A 22,442-nucleotide genomic window follows, 5' to 3' on the forward strand; every position below is an offset into this window, starting at 1 on the left:
GCCTGGTAAATTATTTTTATGCTAATTATCACAGTGCCTTGCAGTTTTTACCATGGAATTTAGCAGCATATCAAAATAATATACCAAATAACTGCAAACAATGAAATTCCCTTTCTGTGGATTATTAGAAAATAATTATGTGCACCTTGGAAAATATGTACCTTTATAAGTCTCCGTTTTCTCACATTTACAATATGAATAATAAGGGTTGTTCAAAGATTAAATGAATTCACATATGTAAAACCTTATACATAATAAAAAGTTGTAATTATTTTTGATACTCAAGTAATGTTATCTCTCTATATTTTTCTATATTACAAATATAGATATAAATATACACAGGTTTATTTATAGATTAAAAAAAATCCTCAGTCTACCTAGAAAAGTCAAAGGCAATTAAGGATTCAATAGGTCCAAACTGTCTTAGTTTATCAAGATGGGACATCAGTTGATTAATTAGTTTATTAAAAACTAAAGAGGAGGAGTACTCCCAAGCAAAACTAACAAAGCTAGGCATTACACAGATAGGAAAGCCAGATAAGGACACTACATAAAAATGAAAGTACAGGTCAGTATTTCTGGTAAATATAAATGCAAAAATTCTAAACAAAATATTAGCAAACTGAATTTAACACCACATTAAAAGGATCATACAGAATGATCAAGTGGGATTTATCTGTAGGATGCAAGGGTGGTTTAACATATGCAATCAATGTGATACACCATATTAATAAAAGATTAAAATCATATGATCATCTTTATAGAAAAAGAATTTGGCAAAATATGACATCCTTTCATGATAAAAACTCTCAGTGAATTTGGTATAGAGGGGCCATGGTTCAACACAGAAAAGATCCTATGTGACAAGCCCACAGCTCTCATCATACTTAAAGGTAAAAGGTTGAAAGATTTTCTTCTAAGATCAGCAATAAGACAAGGATGCCCATTCTCACCACTCTTATCAATATAATACTAGAAGTCCTAGTCAGGACAATCAGGCAAAGGAAAAGAAATAAAAGGCATTCAAATCAGGAAAAAAAAAAAAGAGAGAGAATGAAATTGTCTTTGAAGATGATACAATCTTATACAGAAAATTATAAAGACTCCACTAAAAATTGTTAGACTTAATCAATGAACTCAGTAGCTTCAGGATATAAAATCAACATATAGAAAGCACCTACATTTCTATACACTAACAATGAAATATAGGAAGGGGCACCTGGTGGCTCAGTGGTTAAGTGTCTGCCTTCGGCTCAGGTTGTGATCCTGGGTCCTGGGATCAAGGCCCATATTGGGGTCCCCACAGGGAACCTGCTTCTCCCTCTGCCTATGTCTGCCTCTCTCTCTCTCTCTCTCTCTCTCTGTCTCTCATGAATAAATAAAATTAATATATATATATGAAAAAAAGAAAAACCCATTCGCAACAGCACCAAAAACAATAAAATATTGAGCAATATATAAACCAAGAGAGTTAAAGATCTGTATACTGAAAACTGTAAGACTTTGAAGAAAGAAATTGAAGAAGATATAAATAAATGGAAAAATACTGGATGTTCATGGATTGAAAGAATTAAAACTTAAAAATCCAAACTACCCAAAGCCATCTGTAGATTCAATGTAATCTCTGTGAGAATTTCAATGCAGGGATATCTAGCTGCTCAACCAATGGAGTGTGCAAACCTTGATCTTGGGGTTATGAGTTTCAGCCCCATAATGGGTGTAGATATTACTCAAAAAAATAAATTTCAATGTGATTATTCATAGAAATAGAAAAAATAATCCTAAAACTTGTATGGAACTACAAAAACTTCAAATAGCCAAAGCAATGCTGAGAAAGAACAACAAAGCTGGACATATCATACTTCCTGATTTCAAGCTATACTGTGAGCCTATAAATCAAAACAGTGTGGTACTGGCACAAAAACAGACATGAGACCAAAGAACAGAATACAGAACTCAGAAATAAACCCTCATGTATATGGTCAACTACTATTTGACAAGGGAACCAAAAATACTCAATGGGGAAAGGATTAAATAAATGCTGCTGGGTAAACTAGGTAGTCACATGCAGGAGAATGAAACTGGACCTATCTTACTACACTCATAAAAATTAACTCTGTGGATTAAAGACTTAAATTTAAGCTCTGAAACTGTAAACTTTCTCCTAGAAGAAAGCATTGACATTGGTCTTGGCAATGATTTTCTGGATGTGATAACAGAAGCACAAGCAACTAAAGCAAAAATTACATGGGACTACACTCAACTATAAAGCTACTCCAGAGCACAAGAAATAATCAACAAAATGAAAAGCAAGCTACAGCAGAGAGAAAATATTTGCAAACCATGTATCTAATAGTCAATTAGTATCCAAAATATATAAAGAACTCATACAACTCACTAACAACAACAAAAGCTAAAAATGGCCAGCATGGGGTAAGTGGGTGGCATAATTGGTTAGGCTTCGGACTCTTGGTTTTGGCTCAGGTTGTGATCTCAGGCTTGTGGAATCGAGCCCAAGCTCAGGGCAGAGTCCACTTGTGATTCTCACTCCCTCTGTCCCCCTGTCTCTCTTCCCACCCATGCATGCATGCTCTCCAATAAAAATTTTTTTTAAAAAATGTCTAGCAGACTTAAATAGCCATTTTTCCAAAGAAGATATACAAATGGCCAATACCTAATTGAAAAGATGGCAAACATTGCTAATCAACAGAAAATTCAGATCAAAAGTGCAATGAGATACCACCTCCCAACTAAGGTCCTGGTTATCATAAAAAAAAAAAAAAAAAAAGACTTAATTATTGATGAGAAAAGGAAGAAAAGGGGACCCGTGTGCACTGCTGATAGGAATGTAAATTGGTACCACCAAAGTGAAAAATAGTATGGAGGTTCTTAAAAAGCAATATAAAAATATAACTACCATCAGCAATCTCACTTCTGGGTATATACTCAAGGGAAATGAAAACAGGATATTGAATAGATATCTATGCTCCCATGTTTACTGCATAATCACAATAATCAAGATAAGGAAACAACCCAAGTGTCCATCTATGGATAATAGATAAAGAGGATGTGATGGAATATTATTCAGCCACAAGAAAGAAGGAAATCCTGCAATTTGCAACAACATGGATGGACCTTGAAGGCATAATGCTAAGTGAAATAAGTCAGAGAGAGAAAAGACAAATACTATACAATGACACTTACGTGAGAAATCTAAAAAAAGAAAAAAGAAAAATTCAAAGAAACAAAATATTATGGTAGTTACCAGGGACAGGGAAAGGGGGAAAATGAAAAGATATTGATCAAATGGTACTAATTTCTAGTTAAATCAATCATTTCTAAGGATCCAGTGTACAGTATTGTGAATATACTTAACAATAATGTATTATACACTTGAAAGTTGTTAAGAGTAAATCTTAAATGTTCATCACAGGAAAGTAATGATAATTATGTGACATGATGAAGATATTAGCTAATGCTGTGGTGGTAATTTTATAAAAATATATGTATATCCAATCAACACGTTTTATATTTTATTTATTTTTCTATTTATTTTTAAAGATTTTATTTATTTACTCATGAGAGACACAGAGAGAGAGGCAGAGACATAGGCAGAGGTAGAAGCAGACTCCATGCAGGGAGGCCAACATGGGACTTGATCCCGGGACTCCAGGATCAGGCCCTGGGCTGAAGTCAGGCGCTAAACCGCTGAGCCACCCAGGGATCCCCCATGTTGTATTTTAAATTTACATTGTTATATGTCAGTTATAGCTCAATAAAACTGGAAGAAAAAAGACTAGTACACATACACTGCCAAAGATACATCAGCAGATTACAAAACAAGAATTATAAGCAGAACTCTCAAGTTGGTGTTATATAGTCATCAGATGGGAAGAGAGTGGGGTAGTTTTGAAAAAAAGTAAAACAATGGGGGTCCTTGAATGGCTAAGTCGGTTATGGTTACGTGGCTGCCTTGGCTTAGGTCATGATCTCAGGGTCCTGGGATTAGGCCCCACGTTGAGCTCCCTGCTCAGCAGGGAATCTATTTCCTCTCTCTTCCTCTGCCCCTCCTCCTGCTTGTGCTCTTTCTCTCTCAAATAAATAATAAAACCTTAAAAAAAGAAAAGTAAAACAATGACTACACTAGAGTTAACAATATAGAGGATTCAGTGCAGTGTTTTTAATAGAATGAGCTATTTATATCCTATTCCGTCAGGCACAGTGATAGAGGATCTGCAGTTAGACAAAATTAAGTTTGAATCCTGGCTTCACTCCGTAACCTTGACCAAATTACTATCTCTATGCCTTAGTTTCCTCACTGTATAATAGAGATAACATATAATGGCACCTACCTTGTTGGATGGTTAGAAGGATTAAGTGAGATAATGCACATTAATGTTTAGTGCAATAAATGTGAGCTATTGTTACCTAATGAAAATCTTTTCTATAGTTTCAGGCAAAATATTGAAAACTTGGTGAGCATTAAAAAAATACACACACACACACACACACACCATTCAAGTCAATGTAGATTTTATTCTAATAGGAATATAAATTAAAACTGTATTAATACTATTTTATTATTTTGCTAATCTCAAATTGCATTTCCTTAATAAATAAAATTTGGTCACTGAGTCAAATATTAGTGGAAAATACAGTTGATCCATTAAAAGTTAGTTTAGCAGTTCTTAAAAACATTAGCAGCAGCTACTCATTTAGTTTTCTTTCCCTTACTGTGTCTAGCTTCGAACCTTCAATGCAGTAGCTGTTACATGCCTTGCCTACGGTAGTTGCTCAATGGAGCCAAAGTGAATTGATTTTCTGGTAGCTCACCTGAAAAGTTCTGTTTGAAATTTCTTTTGCAAGTGACAAAAGGTCCAAAAGCATGATGGTTAAATTCATTGGTCTTGGAGACATAAAGACCTATGTATGAATCCTGACTCTGTACAACACGACCCAGGGCAAGTTAATGTTTCTAAGCTTCTTTCTTTGTTTATGAAATTAGGGCGATAAGGAAAAGAATGTATATGGCACAGTGCCTGGCATATGGAAAGCATTCATTTAACAAGTGATTCATACCAACGTTTAGATAAATGAGCTTGAGAAAGATCAGTGCACCTAGACTTGTAGAAAATGTTTCAAATTCTGGTGTTAAAGCCTACACACATAGTTTTCTCTCACAAATGAGAAAACACCTCAATATCAGCCCTAAAGACTCCATAGCAACTTACACATATTTTCAACCATATGGATCTTTTCTTCTGTTATAAACTATATTTAGCATATATAAAACTTTCATGTTGAAACACTTTACAAGTAAGCAGGAATTCTTTTAGAGAACATAAATTTTTTTAGAAAATAAGTACACTCACAAAATTCATTTAAAAGTTATGTAACAATTAAAATGAAAAGCCATTTGCTTTGAGTAAAACTGTAATGTTTCTAAATTATCTACCATTACTTAAACTTGGCTGATGCATGTCTGTTCCGTGATGTGATACAGCTTCCAGAGGAAAACAAAAAATATGAGAGAAAATATTATACTATTTTAAAATTCATATATCACAGTATTTTGGTATTCTGGCATTTTATTAAGGAAGGTATATAAAACTATGGTGAGCTATGGAAGTGTTTATAAAGTGATCATAAATTCAAAGGAGTTCACCAAATGACAACTTTCACACTTAAAAAATATAGTTTATGCGTCTATTTAGAAATATACCTCACAGTTTTTACATAAAAGCATAACTAATAAATTTTCAAAAATAATATTTTTTATCTTGATTTTTTTCTCCACGAGTAGGAAATTAAAATGGTGACAGGGAAAAGTTTATTATATCACAATAGTTTCTTTCTTTTCTCCTTTATCTTTTTATTTATTTATTTATTTATTTATTTTTTACATTTATTTATGATAGTCACAGAGAGAGAGAGAGAGGCAGAGACACTGGCAGAGGGAGAAGCAGGCTCCATGCACCGGGAGCCCGACGTGGGATTCGATCCAGGGTCTCCCGGATCGCGCCCTGGGCCAAAGGCAGGCGCCAAACCGCTGCGCCACCCAGGGATCCCTCTCCTTTATCTTTTAAATAAAATTAGGAATTTTCAAATCACCTTTCTTTGTGTATATTCTTACAGAAATAATACTAGAGGAAAAGTTCCTCTAAAATCAGCTATAGTTAAAATGTTATGCCTCTGTGACCAATTTTAATATAGAATTTTCTAGTTACCATTTCATAATAGCTCTTTATTAGAACTGGCTGACTAAAAGAATACAATTCTCAACCTCCAATTTTAGTTCATGAAAATTTCAACACATTTTTAACAATTCTTTTCTAATGTTTCAGCTTTGGAAGTTACAACTAATTAAAAATTATATTTTTGTTATGTATATGTTAACATTGTGCGTATGTATATTTTATATATGTATTTATATATACACACAATTTCATTCAGTAATTTATGCAATCAAAAAACCAAAACTCTTATTGGCAACGTTTTTGGCTTACATTTTTCAATATCTTTAATAATTCAAATAACAGGAAAAAAGGCACTTCTATTACTGTACTTACAGAAAAAGAAATGCATAAGAGAAATGTGCACTACAAAATTTCGTAACGTTTATTTTCTGATTTAGTTTCAAATTTGCAATTAAGTTCAACCAAATAAAAAAAGTTAGAGAATTAAAGATATCAAAAGGCTCATATTAAACCAAATGAATTTAAAAACTCACTAACCCAAAGCATGCACTGCTCCTCTATGCCTGCTGGAGCTCTTGCTTGTTTTAATCACATGGACAGCACTTTCTTGGAACTGCAGCTCACAAAAATTTTCAAGAAATTTTGCCGTTTCTTCTGTAACAGTATCCAGGTAAGTTTCTTTAATGAATTTCACTGTTGAGGATGGAGCTAAAATTTCACGTAGTGTGTTAAAATCCTCTTCTATCATTGAGTATAACTTATGCATTGTACTTTGGTATCCATGAACCATTATGTCTAAATTTGATTCTCTGCTGTAAGAAGGAAAACAGTTCTGCAGAAGTTTAGCCAACAGTTTATTCTGTATGCTTTGGTATTTGACTATAACTTCTGATTCTGGATAAAGAAACAAGAGTTGTTGTATGCACTGATTTTTCAACCAAATCTTGTGCTGTGAATTGCTTATTTCATTATGGCTTTGTAATTTGCTCACTAAGAAGCGTCGAAGATGCAGTCTTATATTATCCCATATGGACTTTACATCCATAGAAGAATAATCTTCAACCGAATGAAGAGAAGTCCTAGAGAGGAAATGGAAAGATGCTCCACTTAGCATTGATGGGAATGAACTGCTGCTGTGGCTGGAGAGGTCCCAAAGTAAATCCAGTATCATTTCTTCTTGATTTAGTTCATTCTTCAACAAATCTTGCTAATAAAAGTAAATTATAACATTAGAAATGAGATTCACTGTAAGAGTAATAGGAAAAATGACTTCTACAGTCATACAACTTCAAAATAATTCATTTCAATTTAGAATCAATACTCCAATGCTCTTCAAGTTTTTGTTTTTTTTTTCTTTTTGCATTTGGATTCAGTTATTTTAGAAAGTTAGCTTTATGATCTGTTAAATTTTGTAAACCCAGGTGATGATCTATATTTTCATTTGGCTTTCCAAACTTAATACAGTTTTCAGGCCTCATTGTTATCCATCTCTAATATAACCTGAGCTGCAGCTTAAAAATTTCTAAATAAAAACGTGTACCAAACATCGATTGAAATGTATTCCTCAGACAAAATAAATTCAAGATCATGCCCTTAAGTAATTCCTGGCAGAAAACTTTCATGCCCAAATGAGTACATCTATTCTTATAAAATCCCAAATAAACATACAAAATAGAGACCTTTAAATATAGTATGTGCCTGGAGGTTACTAACAGCTGCCATCCTGAAAACTAAAATTTAATATATTAAGAGAGTTGAACTTTCATTTAAGCTCCTTTTTGAGAGTCATGTTAAGAAAGATTTTACTTTGGAAATTAATCTGAGAATATTTCAGCTCTCTCCAAAAAGATCACTAACTCAATATGGGAAAAAAAATACTCTAAGAATCATTCCCCAAAAGATGATATAAAATTATTCCTTTATTCTTTCCGTGCCGACAGAAAACAATGGTAGGTATAATTACGAATAGTAAAGGGACAAAAAGTTACTTTCTTTTTGGAGTTTGTATTACATGCACACATTCTCCTTATATGCTGACTTTCCTAATTATTTCTTTCAGCTAATACTGAAATTAGTTCATATTCTCTGAGTAGCAACAAGCTGATTGTAAGAAAACTGGAATCAAAATTCAAGTGGCATAAAATCATGATGGCTTTGAAATTTCTTATTGAAAAAGATAGCAGAGGTATTATCTGTGTTTCAGAATTATGAACTCCTAGGCAAATTTCAGAAATTTACTCTAAAGCAATTCTAAGCATTGTTGTGTCCAATTTAATGAATATCCAATATCTCTATGGTATTTTATTATATAAAAAGCACTTTCCTATCAAGTCTCTGGCTTATTCATAATAAAAACTCTGTGACATAGATATTTAAAAACCCAATTTACAGATAAGGACACTAACGTGCAACACGTTTAAGTTACCTTCCAAATGTCACGTACAATAAAGCACAAAACAGAATGAATCCCTGGCTTCATTCTTCTCATCCACGTTCTTTCTACTAGACTCCAGAGAGCCGCAAAGTGCACTGATCTTTCTGAAGTTTCTCTTTCCCTCTCTCATCCCACTTTACCCTCTATTTAGCTCTGTTGATACTTCGAGAAAAGAAATGTCCTTGGATAGAGTTCAGAACAACAGCGTTATAGTAAATTCTAAGAAACAACCAAGTCATATTAGTGTCTCTATCTTAGGTTTCTTTTAATCAGTCTAAAACTATAAATATTTGATCAAGCAACATTTAGAGAATAATAGTTTATGAGAGGTTTAAGACACATGTTTCGTATGACTACTTAAATTTAAGAATAATTTTGGTGTAACTGCAATAATGAGGACCTCTGTTTCTTATTTAAGTACTTAGATAATTAATAAATAAAAATTTTTCTATTAAAAAAAGAGAGCTATAAAAATGGCTGTCAAGATTGACACTTTTAGCATGTAAAAACTTGATAATAAGGTTGTTTTAATCTGAATCTGTTTTAATAATGTGGTTCTTTCCTCAAAATAACACGATCAATTATGTAAGAAAACCTAGGTCTGGAACAACCCTATCAGTCTAATGAATTTGAGCAAAACTAAAACGGCCTTTGCCCTGCAGTGAATAGAGAATGACTTATGTGTGACAGATTAAAAGATAATTAAAAGCCTTTGCTTTTAATTAAGTGAGAAAGCATTATTACATCAATATTAATGAAATTCAATACACATGGCTCTTAATAGAAATTAAAGGAATAACTATATCCATATTTATTCTTCAGGGCTGCACCTTCAAGAGATAATGGGTGAGAGGATTTTCTTAAAAGAATAAGGCTTCAGGGCGCACAGTCTTCCTTTCTCTTCCTTTTATTACTCTGCAAACATTAAAGAGACATCTGCAATAATAACAATAGCCAAGAACTTTCCATCTGATTCTGTCATCCTCAGCCATCTACAACCTCAAGATATTTTCCACATCTGCCTTAGTCAATGTTTGATGTTTAGACAAAAATAGTGCCTTTTTTCCCCCTAAATTAAATTAAAACCATAGCTACAGACCTACTGCTTTCTAACAATTGTGCCATTTTTCTGGGAAACTGTTGTTGCAAGCTAGCTACCCCTAGTATCTGCAGGTGTAATAAAGGAAGTGTTTTCACTGAAGGCTACAAACACATTCCACACATAGAGGGTGGGCAGTATCAAAGAATGACCCATGTAATAATTCTCCATCAATTAAGAGTAGTCTTGTAGAAATTACTGTCTTGATTGAAAGAAAACTGGGTATGCCTGCAGGGAATGATAGACGAGGATACTTAAGATACAATCAATGGTGATATTATTATGCCTAACAATAAGCGCAGAGAAAAAGAGTAGTTGTGAGGGACAGAAAATATAATAAATATGAACTTTTCTGGTAGACAGTGTGTGTGGTACACACCAATCAACACATTCTGGAATTATAAATTTTACTCTCCATTTGTATAAAGCTACATTTTATTGATACAACTCATTGTAAAAGGTAAAAACAATAGCTTACTGGATTCCACTGGGATATAGAAACAAAGCAAAAGAACAACCCCTAGATATGGCAGGTTAACATGCTCACTAAAATATATATTTACATATAGAAACTGAATGAACTGCATTCCTGTTCACCACGCCACTTCAGTATAAAACAAAAAATTATTATTTTATTTTTTTTTACCAGTGTTTTGAGGAATTTTATCAAATCTCCATGGGGAATGGATGATGACTTGGTTGGATTATAATTATCTAGCAGTTCAAAACAGTCAGTTGTTGTTCTCAGCTGCACATCTGGACACTGTTTGTTAACTTCAGACTGTATTTCTTTAATGCAATGTTCTATACTAAAAAAAGAAATGAAAAAATTATTTTGGTAGGAAATAGGTAATGGTTCCATCTCATAATATTACATGCCCTGAGAAGTTTATATGTGCTAAGTGCACACAATTTACAATATTATAAAACATTCTTATGATATGAAAACAGTAACAGACTACATACTTTCATTCATAATTGAAAATGGAATGCTCAGATTTCCCAGCAGTTTCCTTTCAAATACAAAGGAGAAAATATAAGATATTTAGCTACTCTGAGATCATTTTGTATTAAAACAAAAATCAAGCATGGATTCAACGAAATAACGGTCTTTTTGATAGGCAGTAGAAGGAAGGCAGATAAAAAATACTCTTAAAAAATACTCTTGATGACTGATGATCATAAACACAGCCTACTAATAGGTAAATGGCTATATAAATTATGGAAAACTTCAATCAGTGGAGTATAAAATGTCACAGTTACAAAAACATTGTAATTTCAAAAATTGTAAAAGATAGATGCTGTATACACACTGTTTTTATAGCCAAGTATCTTTTCTTGCTATAGAACTCCACTTTAAAAAAACAAAAACAAAAACATACTAAACACTGCATTAAAAAAAAAAAAAAAAGACTGCAAAGAAAGAAACAAAAGGTTAATAGAAATTATCTTTGGGTAAGTAAATGAAATATGATGTTTCAAATTTTACTTTTCTATAATTTTCCAGGTTTTTAGAGGGCATATAATAATCTTCATTTACCAATAAAATAAATAAACAAACAAACAGGAAAAAACTGCCCAATTGAATCTTTTTTTTTGTTTCAAAAATTATACCCAAAGTATCCTTAGTTCTAATAATAAATGTATATAGTGTTATTTTTGTTTTCATATAAAACTCTGTGGATTCATGATTGTAAATCTTTGTGGGATAAACTGGTGACCTTAAGCAACCTGTCATCTGTGGAGCCACATGGATATGACATATTACTACCACCTGATGGCAGCATATCTAAACTGCAAGAAAGCTTATAAACAGGAAAATTCTTTTGAAGCTGAATGCCTTCACCCAAAATTGACAGCTATGTATTTGTCCCTTAATAGTATTAAGAAAGATCTGTTGCTAAAAAGGTTACTACTGTTTTTGAAAATATTAATGCTATTAATATTAGATTCCATATGAAAGAATTATTTAAGCTTTGGAAACCAAGCTCTGATTATTAAAACTGATGTCAAATGAATGAATGACTCTTCAAAATTCATCAGGTGTAAGTTGCCTATAAAACATACCCTGCAAACTTTAAGGAAAGCTTGTCAGGAGACTTCTGAGCATGAGTGAATTTAAACTGAATTACCTTGAAACAAATACATTCTGAGAATCAAAGAGTCTTTTCATGAAAACAAAGAACTTATAAGAAAAATAATACCTCCTTAGGCCACAGGCCACGCAATTTCCTGATGAGACAGTCTTATTCAGGAATACCAGTTGTAAGTCTGACTTGAGGTCGGCATATTTTTTTTTTAACTTATGTGAGTACATCTATGGACTGAGAAACACGATAGCTGAAGCATACACCTAGACTCTAGGGACCCCTTATCAAAGGTTTTTATTACAGCATCCTCATGTGGCTCATTCAATGAAACCTAATAGATTACAGCAATGTGAATTGGAAAGGCTCAGTGCTGAATCTACCTAAATCTGTTTCAATCAGGACTCAGCTTTTAGGCTAATCTCTAACATCTGAATCTGGGTGGAGGCCAATAACTACAACTTATAAATACGGTAAAGCCTTCAGAAGGCTAGATATTTTTAGTAATTTGTCCAAACACCGATAAAGAGACTGAGCAGTTGCATTTCAGACGACCTCCCTCATTGACACAAACAAGTTGAGCTGGCTTTTAAAATCACTGATTTTTGTCAAAAAATTTTAAACGTCAGAACTCCTGATTTTGCTTTTAGTTGGCTAAATATCTTATCACTCTGCCATTCAACACTGTCTATACATCTTGTTTTAAAAGATCAATATTTTGAAGTTTAAAGATTTATTGCCCTATTACTATACAAAGGTAGTATTTTCAAAATTTAAGATGAAAGTCAGTTTGCTATGTAATCTGACAATTTATCTTTCTTAATTGAGGTCAAAATTAGTTTTCAACTTCCAAAAGGTAAGATTATTTTCATGTATGTGTAGTGATAATATTGCTGATGGGCAATAGTAATCTTGGGTGGAAGAAGGTCTATGTAACTTTAGATGTAGATGTTACAAGATCCTAGGCTAGGTTTTCTGAAATAACATGGTACCTGTCCTTATTCTGGTTTAAGTGTCCTCTGATTAACTGTAAGATGCTTCAAATTTTCTTTAGCAAGGTCAGTGATGGAAAATAACCAAGATAATTCAACAAATAGAAATCCAAGTAATACATTTATTGTTAGATCCCAAACATTAGACCAAAAATGTAAACAGCCTAAAAATAGATGTAGAATCTCTTCCTTCAATAGTTTGAATTCCCTAATCCACACCATTAGTTGGCTTTGCAAAAACTTTTCAAAGCATCTTGTTAACTTTATCCACTGAATATATCTAACATGTCCATCAACATGAAAACTATTAAATAGTTAATTCATTTAGTGGAACAGAGCCATGAAAATGAAGGAGAAATTAAGTTATCAACATGGAAGAATCTAACAACATGCCTGTTGAGGGGAAAAGGTACAAATGATACACACAGTATGATACTATCTCTATAATAGTTTGAAAATATGCAATACAACGGCACATATTGGGATACCTGAGTGGCTCAGCGGTTGAGCATCTGCCTTTGGCTCAGGGCGTGATCCTGGAATGCCTGGACAGAATCCCACATCAGGTTCCCTGCATGGAGCCTGCTTCTCCCTCTGCCTATGTCTCTTCCTCTCTCTCTGTGCCTCTCATGAATAAATACATAAAATCTTAAAAAAAAAAAAAAGGACAACAGTATATATTTGTTCAGGAGTACAAACATAGGTAATAAAAGTGTAAGGAAATGTACTGGAATGATATCATCAGATCCAGGGTGGAGATGAAAGAGTTGAGATTGGGAATAGGTACATAGTGAGCCTTAGCAGTACTGGTATTCTTTTATTCCTTCAACTGAATGGTGGGTGCATGAATGTTTATCATAATACTCTTTATGCCTTTTCGTATGTCTCAACATTTCTTAATAAATTTGAACCCAATGTGCTTAATTATAATGACTCTGAATTATCCAAGTTAATGATGTGTGCAAGTCGATGCATTACTGACAGGCTGTGTGTAAATCAATTTATAAAAACCATTTTTAAAATGCAATATGCAGTATGCTTTTTTAAAGGATATCTGTGGTAATTTTCTCATTCAACATTCACTCCTGGGTACCTCAGTGTAAAAACGACTTACTGAATGAAGACATGTTCGATAAGCATTAACTGAATGCTGAATATGTGGCAGGTACTGTGATATATACTAAGGATCCAAATGTGAAGAAGACATGGTCCTATCCCTAAAGGAATTCTAATGAGAGATAGACTTGTAAATAAACAACTATGTTACATGAAGACTTGGTAAGAGATGTGTACAGTGCTAAGGGAGTACATAGGAGGGATCTGCTAAATGTGCCTATGGAAGGTACAGAAAACTTGTAGAATAGGAGATTATAGGCAAGGATATTGATGCTAAGAAAATTAATGGGATCATGTCCTTAGAATTCCCTGACACCTGATCTGTGAGAATTTAGTGATTACCTAATCTTACTGCCACATCACTTTAAAATAGTATTTATTTGGATAATAAAGAATAGTTTATCTTTACAGTCATAAGTATATTTAAGCATGTATGTAGGTGTGTATGTACATATGCATTATCTTACTTTCAAAAGGACCGAGATGTCCTATAGCTAAACACATTAAATATGTTGGCATTAAAGACCAACAGCACAAGAGCCTATTAGAATCAGGCTGGTGTAGCTGAGCATAGAGAGAGGAACTAAGAAAAAAGAGAAGACAATAAAATCTAAAGACAAGAGAAGACAAGAGAAAATAAAATCTAAAGACAAGAGAAGTTTTTAAAATCTAAAAACTTTATTGTAAAAAGTAAAGTCCTTCAAGATTTAAAATATACAATCTTTTATTATTCAACCGCAAAATAGTTCAAAGGAAAAAAAGTATGTTCACCACGGGAAATCACAAGAACTTTTTGATGTGAAGATTGTAGAAAACACTTATATATGTTCTCATGAAAAGTCAGAATTTCTATTTTTTTTTTAAATCAGGATAGAGGTGTCAAGGTAGAGATTATTTTTACAGTATGGGAAATTGAAATATTAAGAAAAAATTTAATTTTCTATTTTTTGATGCTCCTGTTTATACTGTTTACCCACAACATAAATTCGGTGTAAGGAAAAGGCTTTTGCAATCTACTATCACATTTTTTTTAAAGATTTTATTTATTTATTTATGAGAGAAATGGAAAGACAGAGAGAGAGAGAGAGAGAGAGAGAGAGAGAGAGGCAGAGACACAGGCAGAGGGAGAAGCAGGCTCCATGCAGAGAGCCCGACGTGGGACTCGATCCCGAGTCTCCAGGATCAGGCCCTGGGCTGAAGGCAGTGCTAAACCACTGAGCCAGCAGGGCTGCCCTACTATCACATGTTTAAAAGCACAAAGAAATAGTTGTGAGATATATAGTTTTCCAGTTTTTACCTAAGTCCAGCTTATCTAACCAGATTACTAAAATTCCTTGGAATTAACAGGTAATAAACAGAGATGAGAGGGCTACTGTATAAAAAATTAGTGTGTAATTAAAGTATAAGTCAGCCATGAAAGAAAAACTTATTTTCCTGAGACAAACATATTTTTGGATAATGTTTTTTAAAAGATTGGGAAAAAGATTCATAAAACAAACTACTTTGATGGCTAAAAAGTATAGCAAGAAATTAAACATTTATGCCAAATTGCCTTTTATTTCAAGAGTTTTTAGTCCTTAAGTATACTTTCAAGGAAAAACATCCTCAACACCCAAACCTGTTAACACTATCTCTTTAAATCTTTCCATTCCTATTGTGGAAGACTGGGTTCAGGTTCTTCTTATCTTTCATATGAAATATATTAATAGTCCCCCCAAAACTCCTATCTATTGTTAATCTACTTTTTGTTCAGTTTTTCTACGAGGATGATAGTAAGAAAGAAACTTTTGAGTTAGGACCCTCTTATTTGTTGCTTTGTATTACCAATCCTCACAACAGCAGTTTAGACAGGATCTTGAATGGTCCAGACTGCTTCAAGAAACAGATCCAGTGTAGAGGGTATGCCAACCTACAAGTCTACAGTGCTTTAGAAAAATTTCAATTGTGAAATACTCCCCCAACTTCCAAGCCAGACAATAGGTTTGACTAAACATTACAAATTGAGGGTTTTAATAACATCAATGGTCATATTGTGAAGAGGCAGGCCATATAGAATGCCTTCTCATATCCTGCCTTACGGAACAGAAGACAGGTTTAGCATTGCTAGAGAACAATTTTGCAACAGCTAAGTGTATAGCTTCTAAGAAAGTATCTCGTAGATAAATTCTCATAAGGAAAAAAAAATTCTCATAAGGAAGGAAAGATACACACATGCCTGTATGTTTCAAATAATGGCAGGAAGGCTGCAAATAATGTAATAATTGTTGCACCCCAAACAAGTGAAATCTAAAAGATGAGATTTAATTTTAGAGAGATTTTAAAGATATATTAAGTAAAAAAATCTAATTGCAGCACATCATTTAGTTCTCATTTGTATAAAAAAGGTAATATATTTTTGGGTGCATGCATACATATCCAGAGACTATTTCTGGATAGTTACGCAATACTTTATGAACATAGGTTACTTCTGAAAATAAAACTAGAAGGGTCAGAGGAGAACTTGTTCCTCATCTCTGCTCTTCTGTACTGAACTTTTCCTCATATATGCATTTCTCTGTCAGAAATTTTCCATTAGTATGCATTACTTTTATAATGTAAAAATACTCAATGGAAAAGAAATTTGGCATTTAATTACAGCTGCATCTATCACATTCTACTCATCTAACTTCTCACTAGCTAAAGATAAGGCAGACACAACAGAAGCCTAACAACCATGCCTAATGTACATTTATTGACTATCTTCTAACCTACTTTGTGCCAGGACTGTTTAGGCAGTGTTGGACAATTGAAGGCTTTAAAGTAGACATGAAGGAAGTAATAATCCCCACTTTAGAATCCCCTCTACCTGCCCCTCAGCTCCCACACCATCTCATAGAAAGATATTCTTAGTCATGACATTCTGGTACTAGGACTGTGATTAGCAAAGGTATCAACTATCTGACAGGAAAGATGAGCCAGCCACTGAATGCACATCTCATTGCTATCAGTCAGTTCTCCTTTAGTATCTCCTTCCCTTCTTGCCCTCAGAGTTGGGCCAGGTCTTCACCAAGTATCCTTGGTTTTTTACCTCAGAAGTGAGGGCTTACTTTCCAGGGGCCAAGTAACTACTATCCTCCTTGGGAAATAGTGGCCTAACTATTGTTGGATCAATCTTATTGAGTGTGGAATTCTAATATACTACTATTTACATTTTTATTATCATAACAACTTATAAATAGACAGAGACTTTCTTCCTTTTATTTCGCATGAACAGATAATTATAATAATATTCTTTAAAAATATCCTCAAATAAAAATTTGTTTTTGCCTTATAGATAATTTGAGCAAGAACAGGTGAAGCTAACACATATAAAAATAAAAACTGTACTTTGAAAAAATGTCAGACACTTACAATGCAAATATTGCTTGAAAGAATCATTTAATAATCATCTAATGGAGATACTGGTCCCACAATTTACACTACTACTCCTCAGGCTCCTAAAGTGGATATCTAAGGGCAACATTGAGGACACACAACATAGGAACACCACAGACATTCAAACAATGGAGCTGATAGTGACAGAAAATGGTGACAAGAAAGTGGCTCCATAGGCCACCATGAAACAGAGTGGCTTGTCACCTTCTCCCTTACACCTCCATTCCCACCTGCATGCATCAGTGAACTTCAGGTTGAAAGTTTCCCTGGGAGGATTGCATAAATTTAAAAAGTGGATTATGTTAAATGGGGTCAGGCAAAGTTTAGGGTGCTGAGCTATTGCGGCCCAGGAAGCTATCTGCCCAGAAGCATTATCAATTCTGAGGAAGACAAAAGGAGTGGGGTATGGGAGGAAATACTCAATACCAGGAGGGTTTGGAGAGGGGAAACTGGAAAGCACCTAAGTCTCAATCTGGGTTCAAGGACAGATGAGGAAACCTTTCAGGTTTCTTTCCAGGTAGCCTTGTCTTATTCAGTAATTTAGAACAGGTAGGAATTTGGTGAGAGGAAATACACAAGCATAAAGAAACACAAAAGTACAAACACTGAAGTTAAAAAAGAAGTTATTAACTTGCATCCTCTTGTTATTACTAAATAAGTGCCAACATATTGCCAGAAATAATAACACTCAGTACAGTCTCTGAAATCACTAATTTTCATTTTATATAATTTGTTATGGCCATATAATATATTAATGTGAAGGTGTGAGCCCACTGGCAGATTTGTGGTTCTACCATGACAAGCCCTAAATTGATAGCTTATTTGAAGATTTCTTTTGGTTACTTCTTTCAATAGCTTTAGGCCATCATGTGGAATATTCCTCCCCCAAATTTCATATATAAACACACACAAAAAATAAGCATTATGTGAAAAGTAAATGTAATCTATGGAATATGCTCTGTAGATAAGCATGGTTAAATTTATAGAAACCATGTATCCAACGTTCTATGACAATTTAAAATTAATGCCTCCCACCCTTGCTCCCATCTCCTGGATTGAGACACATGTAATCCATGGTAACACTTCTTGTTTTTTCTTTAGGTTAAAAAAAAAGTAGTAATCCTGTACCAGTACCAGCAAAACTTAGGTCCTGAGAGACACCCAAAGACTGTATTTAGAGAACGGAATGGTAAAATAAACTTTCAATTATACAGTTGTATCCATCCAACTGAACATTAAGAAAATCATTCTATGTCATATTTTGATCCCAATAAAACTTGTACACCTCAGTATCTAGTTCAACTATTAAGTTCCATTTAGCTCAAAAAATATTTCAATGCCCTATGCAGTTTTCAGTTACTGAACTAAGTTGAGTTTGTGGCTACAACATACACAGTATTCCTCTTCGGCAGATTATTTACCTTCTGGTTACCAATTCTGGTATGTATTAAAAGTAAATGATTTGCCAACACTGAGTTCCACGGTCAGACCTAAGAGTCACCTAGCTCTGACTTGAATGGAAATGACGACGTAAAAGGGAAAATGGTCTGAGAGAAGGACAGCCTCTCTTGAAGGGCAGGAGAAAGTTCACTGACCTCTGGGCACTCTACTCCATTCTGGTGAATCACTGCTTTGGGGAAGCAAAAGACCCTGTGGCTCATAAAACCTGATGATATTAAGAAGAGGGAAGGAATATACACTTAGAATCCAGGGTCACTGCTAGAAACACAACTTTAAAAATTTAAGGGTAAGGAAAAATACCATATTTAAAAATGAATCAGTAATGTTTTTTCCTTTAAAAAGTATCTGGTAAACCCATATCATACAGATGTTCATTACTTATTCAATGTACACCATTGAGAGATAAATAGAACTGTTAGAATACAAAAATGCCAAAGGTAATTCAGCTACTGCAGTGTAAGTGTGGCATAACTGATTCGTCATGACATACAATTTTCTAAAAGCTATTCTGTTAGAAGGCAATAAATGAGTACATAAATGATTTACATTCTTCTGAACCATGGTTATTATTCAGTATTTTATTCTTAAAAATATATACACCCTCTACTATTATGTTTATTCTCTAGAGTATAATAAAAACATAATTGAATTTGATGAAAAATAGGCTTTATTCTAAATGTAGCGTACAGCACATACTGCTACTCCCTTATTTTATCCCTCGTGAAGATCAATGGTCACTTGAGGTGGTTCTGTTCTAGCTTTGTTTTAATATATGGGCAATAAAATATTTTTAATTTAAAAATTATATTCTTATATTCCATGTCATATTTTCTTTTTAATAACATCTGAGTTTTGACCTAAATAACAACTTATGAATGCAAAGTACAATATTTTAATCACTGTTTTACTTCTAAGCATGATTTCTTATTGACCAGGTAGGGTAGGAAATTAACTACAGATGGTTTAGCAAATAAAAACGAAGTAGTCTATAACAAAAGCATCAGGGTTCAATGATTTGTTTTGTTTTGAAAAAGCCTAAATGTGATTAGGAAGACAGGTTACCTCTCAAAAATTATTTAAAATTTGTTTTAATATAACCATCTCTGGAATTTAGATAAATGACTTATAAATATATTTAAGCTGATATTATTTTCATTTATAAGTTTCTTTGGGTTAAAGATTGTGCCATAAAATATATTAATATATAATATATAAATTATGTAAATATGCAGTTTAATATGGTTATTTTATATTATATATAAATTATAACTCAGTCTTCAGTACGGTTAAATCATATATATATTATCTTTAAAAAAATACATAAACATACATAACGTATATGTAGGTGCATGTGTGTGTATGTGCATACTATATATACACACACACACACACACACACACACACACACACATATATAATGAAAATTAAAAATAAGAGCCTTAATTCTCCCTGTTGAAAATAAGGGAACAAAAAAAAAAAGAAGGGAACAGATTTCCCTCTCTTCCTTTTTCTTAACGTATCTTAGAAATTAATAATTTTAAGAATTTTTTCATTTCTATGAAATGTATCCCTTAAAAGACAAGATAGACCTTTTGTTAGCGTTTTCACCCAGGACTATCTTTCTCAAGAACCTGAAAGCCATCTTTTCGAAATGCAAACAACCAAGGGAGATGGTTCCCTGGCTTGAAGTTCCTGCCCAAGAGTAGGAGCCTAACTTCAGTGCATGCTTTGTTCCAATCTCCAAAATCACATCTTGTCATAAAGATATGAGAAATGTGTTTCTCCTCAAGATAACACAGGTATCCTTTAACACAGGTAAAGTTATGATGAACTATATGTGAAAAATGTGCTACCAAATCCTCTACTTGAGGACTAGCTATCACTTATCTTGAAAAAAGCTTGTAACAGGTTGTTTCTACTCCGTTATATAAAAGGATGAGATTCCTAGCTCCATCTTTACAATCTCTTAGCAGAATGCCTGTGATATGCATTGCATTCTGGTTTAATGTCTGTTGAATAATAGAATTGGTTTTGTTCTCTTCTGCCTTCATGGAGAGAATGTCTGGGGTGAGAAATTTTGTTTTAGTTTTAATTCCCCAACATCATGCTTTCATTTGAATTTAAGTTATTTATTTATTTTAAAAATGACTGCATTCTTATATAAAACGTGAGGGGAGGGATCCCTGGGTGGCACAGCGGTTTGGCGCCTGCCTTTGGCCCAGGGCGCGATCCTGGAGACCTGGGATCGAATCCCAAATCGGGCTCCCGGTGCATGGAGCCTGCTTCTCACTCTGCCTGTGTCTGCCTCTCTCTCTCTCTCGCTGTGACTATCATAAAATAAAAATAAAATTAAAATAAAACATGAGGGGGAAAAAAAACCCATAGGAACATTTCACTTGCTTGGTTTGGTTTCTTTGACAATTCAGTATAACTATACCCTAAATTTTAAAAAGGAAATACTACATATCATTCTACATTAGAAGTCTTTACTGTAGTTTGCATATTTAAAATCCACCTGAGGTAAAGTATTGGAACCTTTGATTAAATGGATAAAAATAAGTGAAATGACGGACCCTAGGATTGACAAACATATATAAAGACAAAGTCCTTTCTATCAAAAAACATGTATTAATAAATGGCAAGCTACTTAGCTGTTCTTGCCACTCTTCATGTTTGGTAGCATAGCTTTTGGAGCAGGTAATGAAGACCAACTTTGCATAGCAACTCTCTATGGAGTCTCTAGCCTTACAAGTAAGGAGACTTATAATGACAAACATTACATAAAAAAATATATTTTTCATGATCTCTTTTCGGCAACTCAAGCAATCCGTGGCCTTATACTATACCACTTTATTTTAATACCTTAATTTCAAAATTTTAATTTCTATGCTTATCTATCAAGAGGATATGTAATGCTAAACATATGAAAATCCAAGCCTTCAATGTTGGCAACTCTAAGAAATTAATAGTAATTCAATAAGCTTTATTTTATCTATTTGAAGACAGTGCCTCTATTTTCAAGTGTTATTTAAAATACTAATCAGATAAAGAAAAACATGTTAAATTCTAAGGGGGAGGATCTGATCAATTTTTTTCAGGAGAATTAATGATACTAAGCCTAAAATGATCTCGGAGTAGGAAATACTAAAACTAGACCAGGTAAAGTATGTGTAAATGAAATATGAAACCAACTTGTTTTAAATAATTACCAATATTTACCTTGCAGCATTTTGTTCTATCTGTTCATCAATGTCACTGAAGATCTGCTTAAATTCCAATTCTCCAGGAAATGAATTTAACAGACAATGTAGGTCAAAAGAATTATGGGAATATTCATCTCCACAATCCATTCTGAGGAATAAGAATAAAAAACATGTCAGTTCCTCAAAAATAAAGAAAAAAAACCCCTCAAGTTGTGATACTAAACCAAAAATAGTAATTCTTACTTATAGGTAAAAAGAAATACAGCAGTAGGAAAACTAGGGTATTATTAAACTAGGCAGAGTGTTTTGTTATTTAATTTTCATGAGGTGTGACCTAATTTTCACACTTCTCTATGGTTTGAAACCTGAACAAAACAGCACCCCTCAGAGAGTACTTAAACATCCTGCTGCTTCTCACTGTAACCAAGAGCTGAAAAGG

The 22,442-nt window shown here is 33.5% G+C and overlaps 1 protein-coding gene across 1 annotated transcript in view; it reads right to left on the bottom strand.

Moving 5' to 3' along the window:
• KIAA0825 (KIAA0825 ortholog) overlaps positions 1-22,442 on the bottom strand; it is a 391,927-nt gene that overhangs the window by 318,811 nt on the left and 50,674 nt on the right. Inside the window, exons 3-5 of the mRNA XM_055312867.1 lie at positions 22,020-22,151; positions 10,377-10,539; positions 6,735-7,404 (exon numbers count right to left, since the gene is read on the bottom strand). Of these exons, the coding sequence (XP_055168842.1) occupies positions 6,735-7,404; positions 10,377-10,539; positions 22,020-22,150 (964 nt within the window). The 5' untranslated portion in view covers position 22,151. The remainder of the gene's footprint in view (positions 1-6,734; positions 7,405-10,376; positions 10,540-22,019; positions 22,152-22,442) is intronic.

The sequence above is a fragment of the Nyctereutes procyonoides genome, unplaced genomic scaffold (genome assembly GCF_905146905.1).
Source record: "Nyctereutes procyonoides isolate TBG_1078 unplaced genomic scaffold, NYPRO_anot_genome, whole genome shotgun sequence".
Taxonomy (NCBI): Eukaryota; Metazoa; Chordata; class Mammalia; order Carnivora; family Canidae; genus Nyctereutes; species Nyctereutes procyonoides.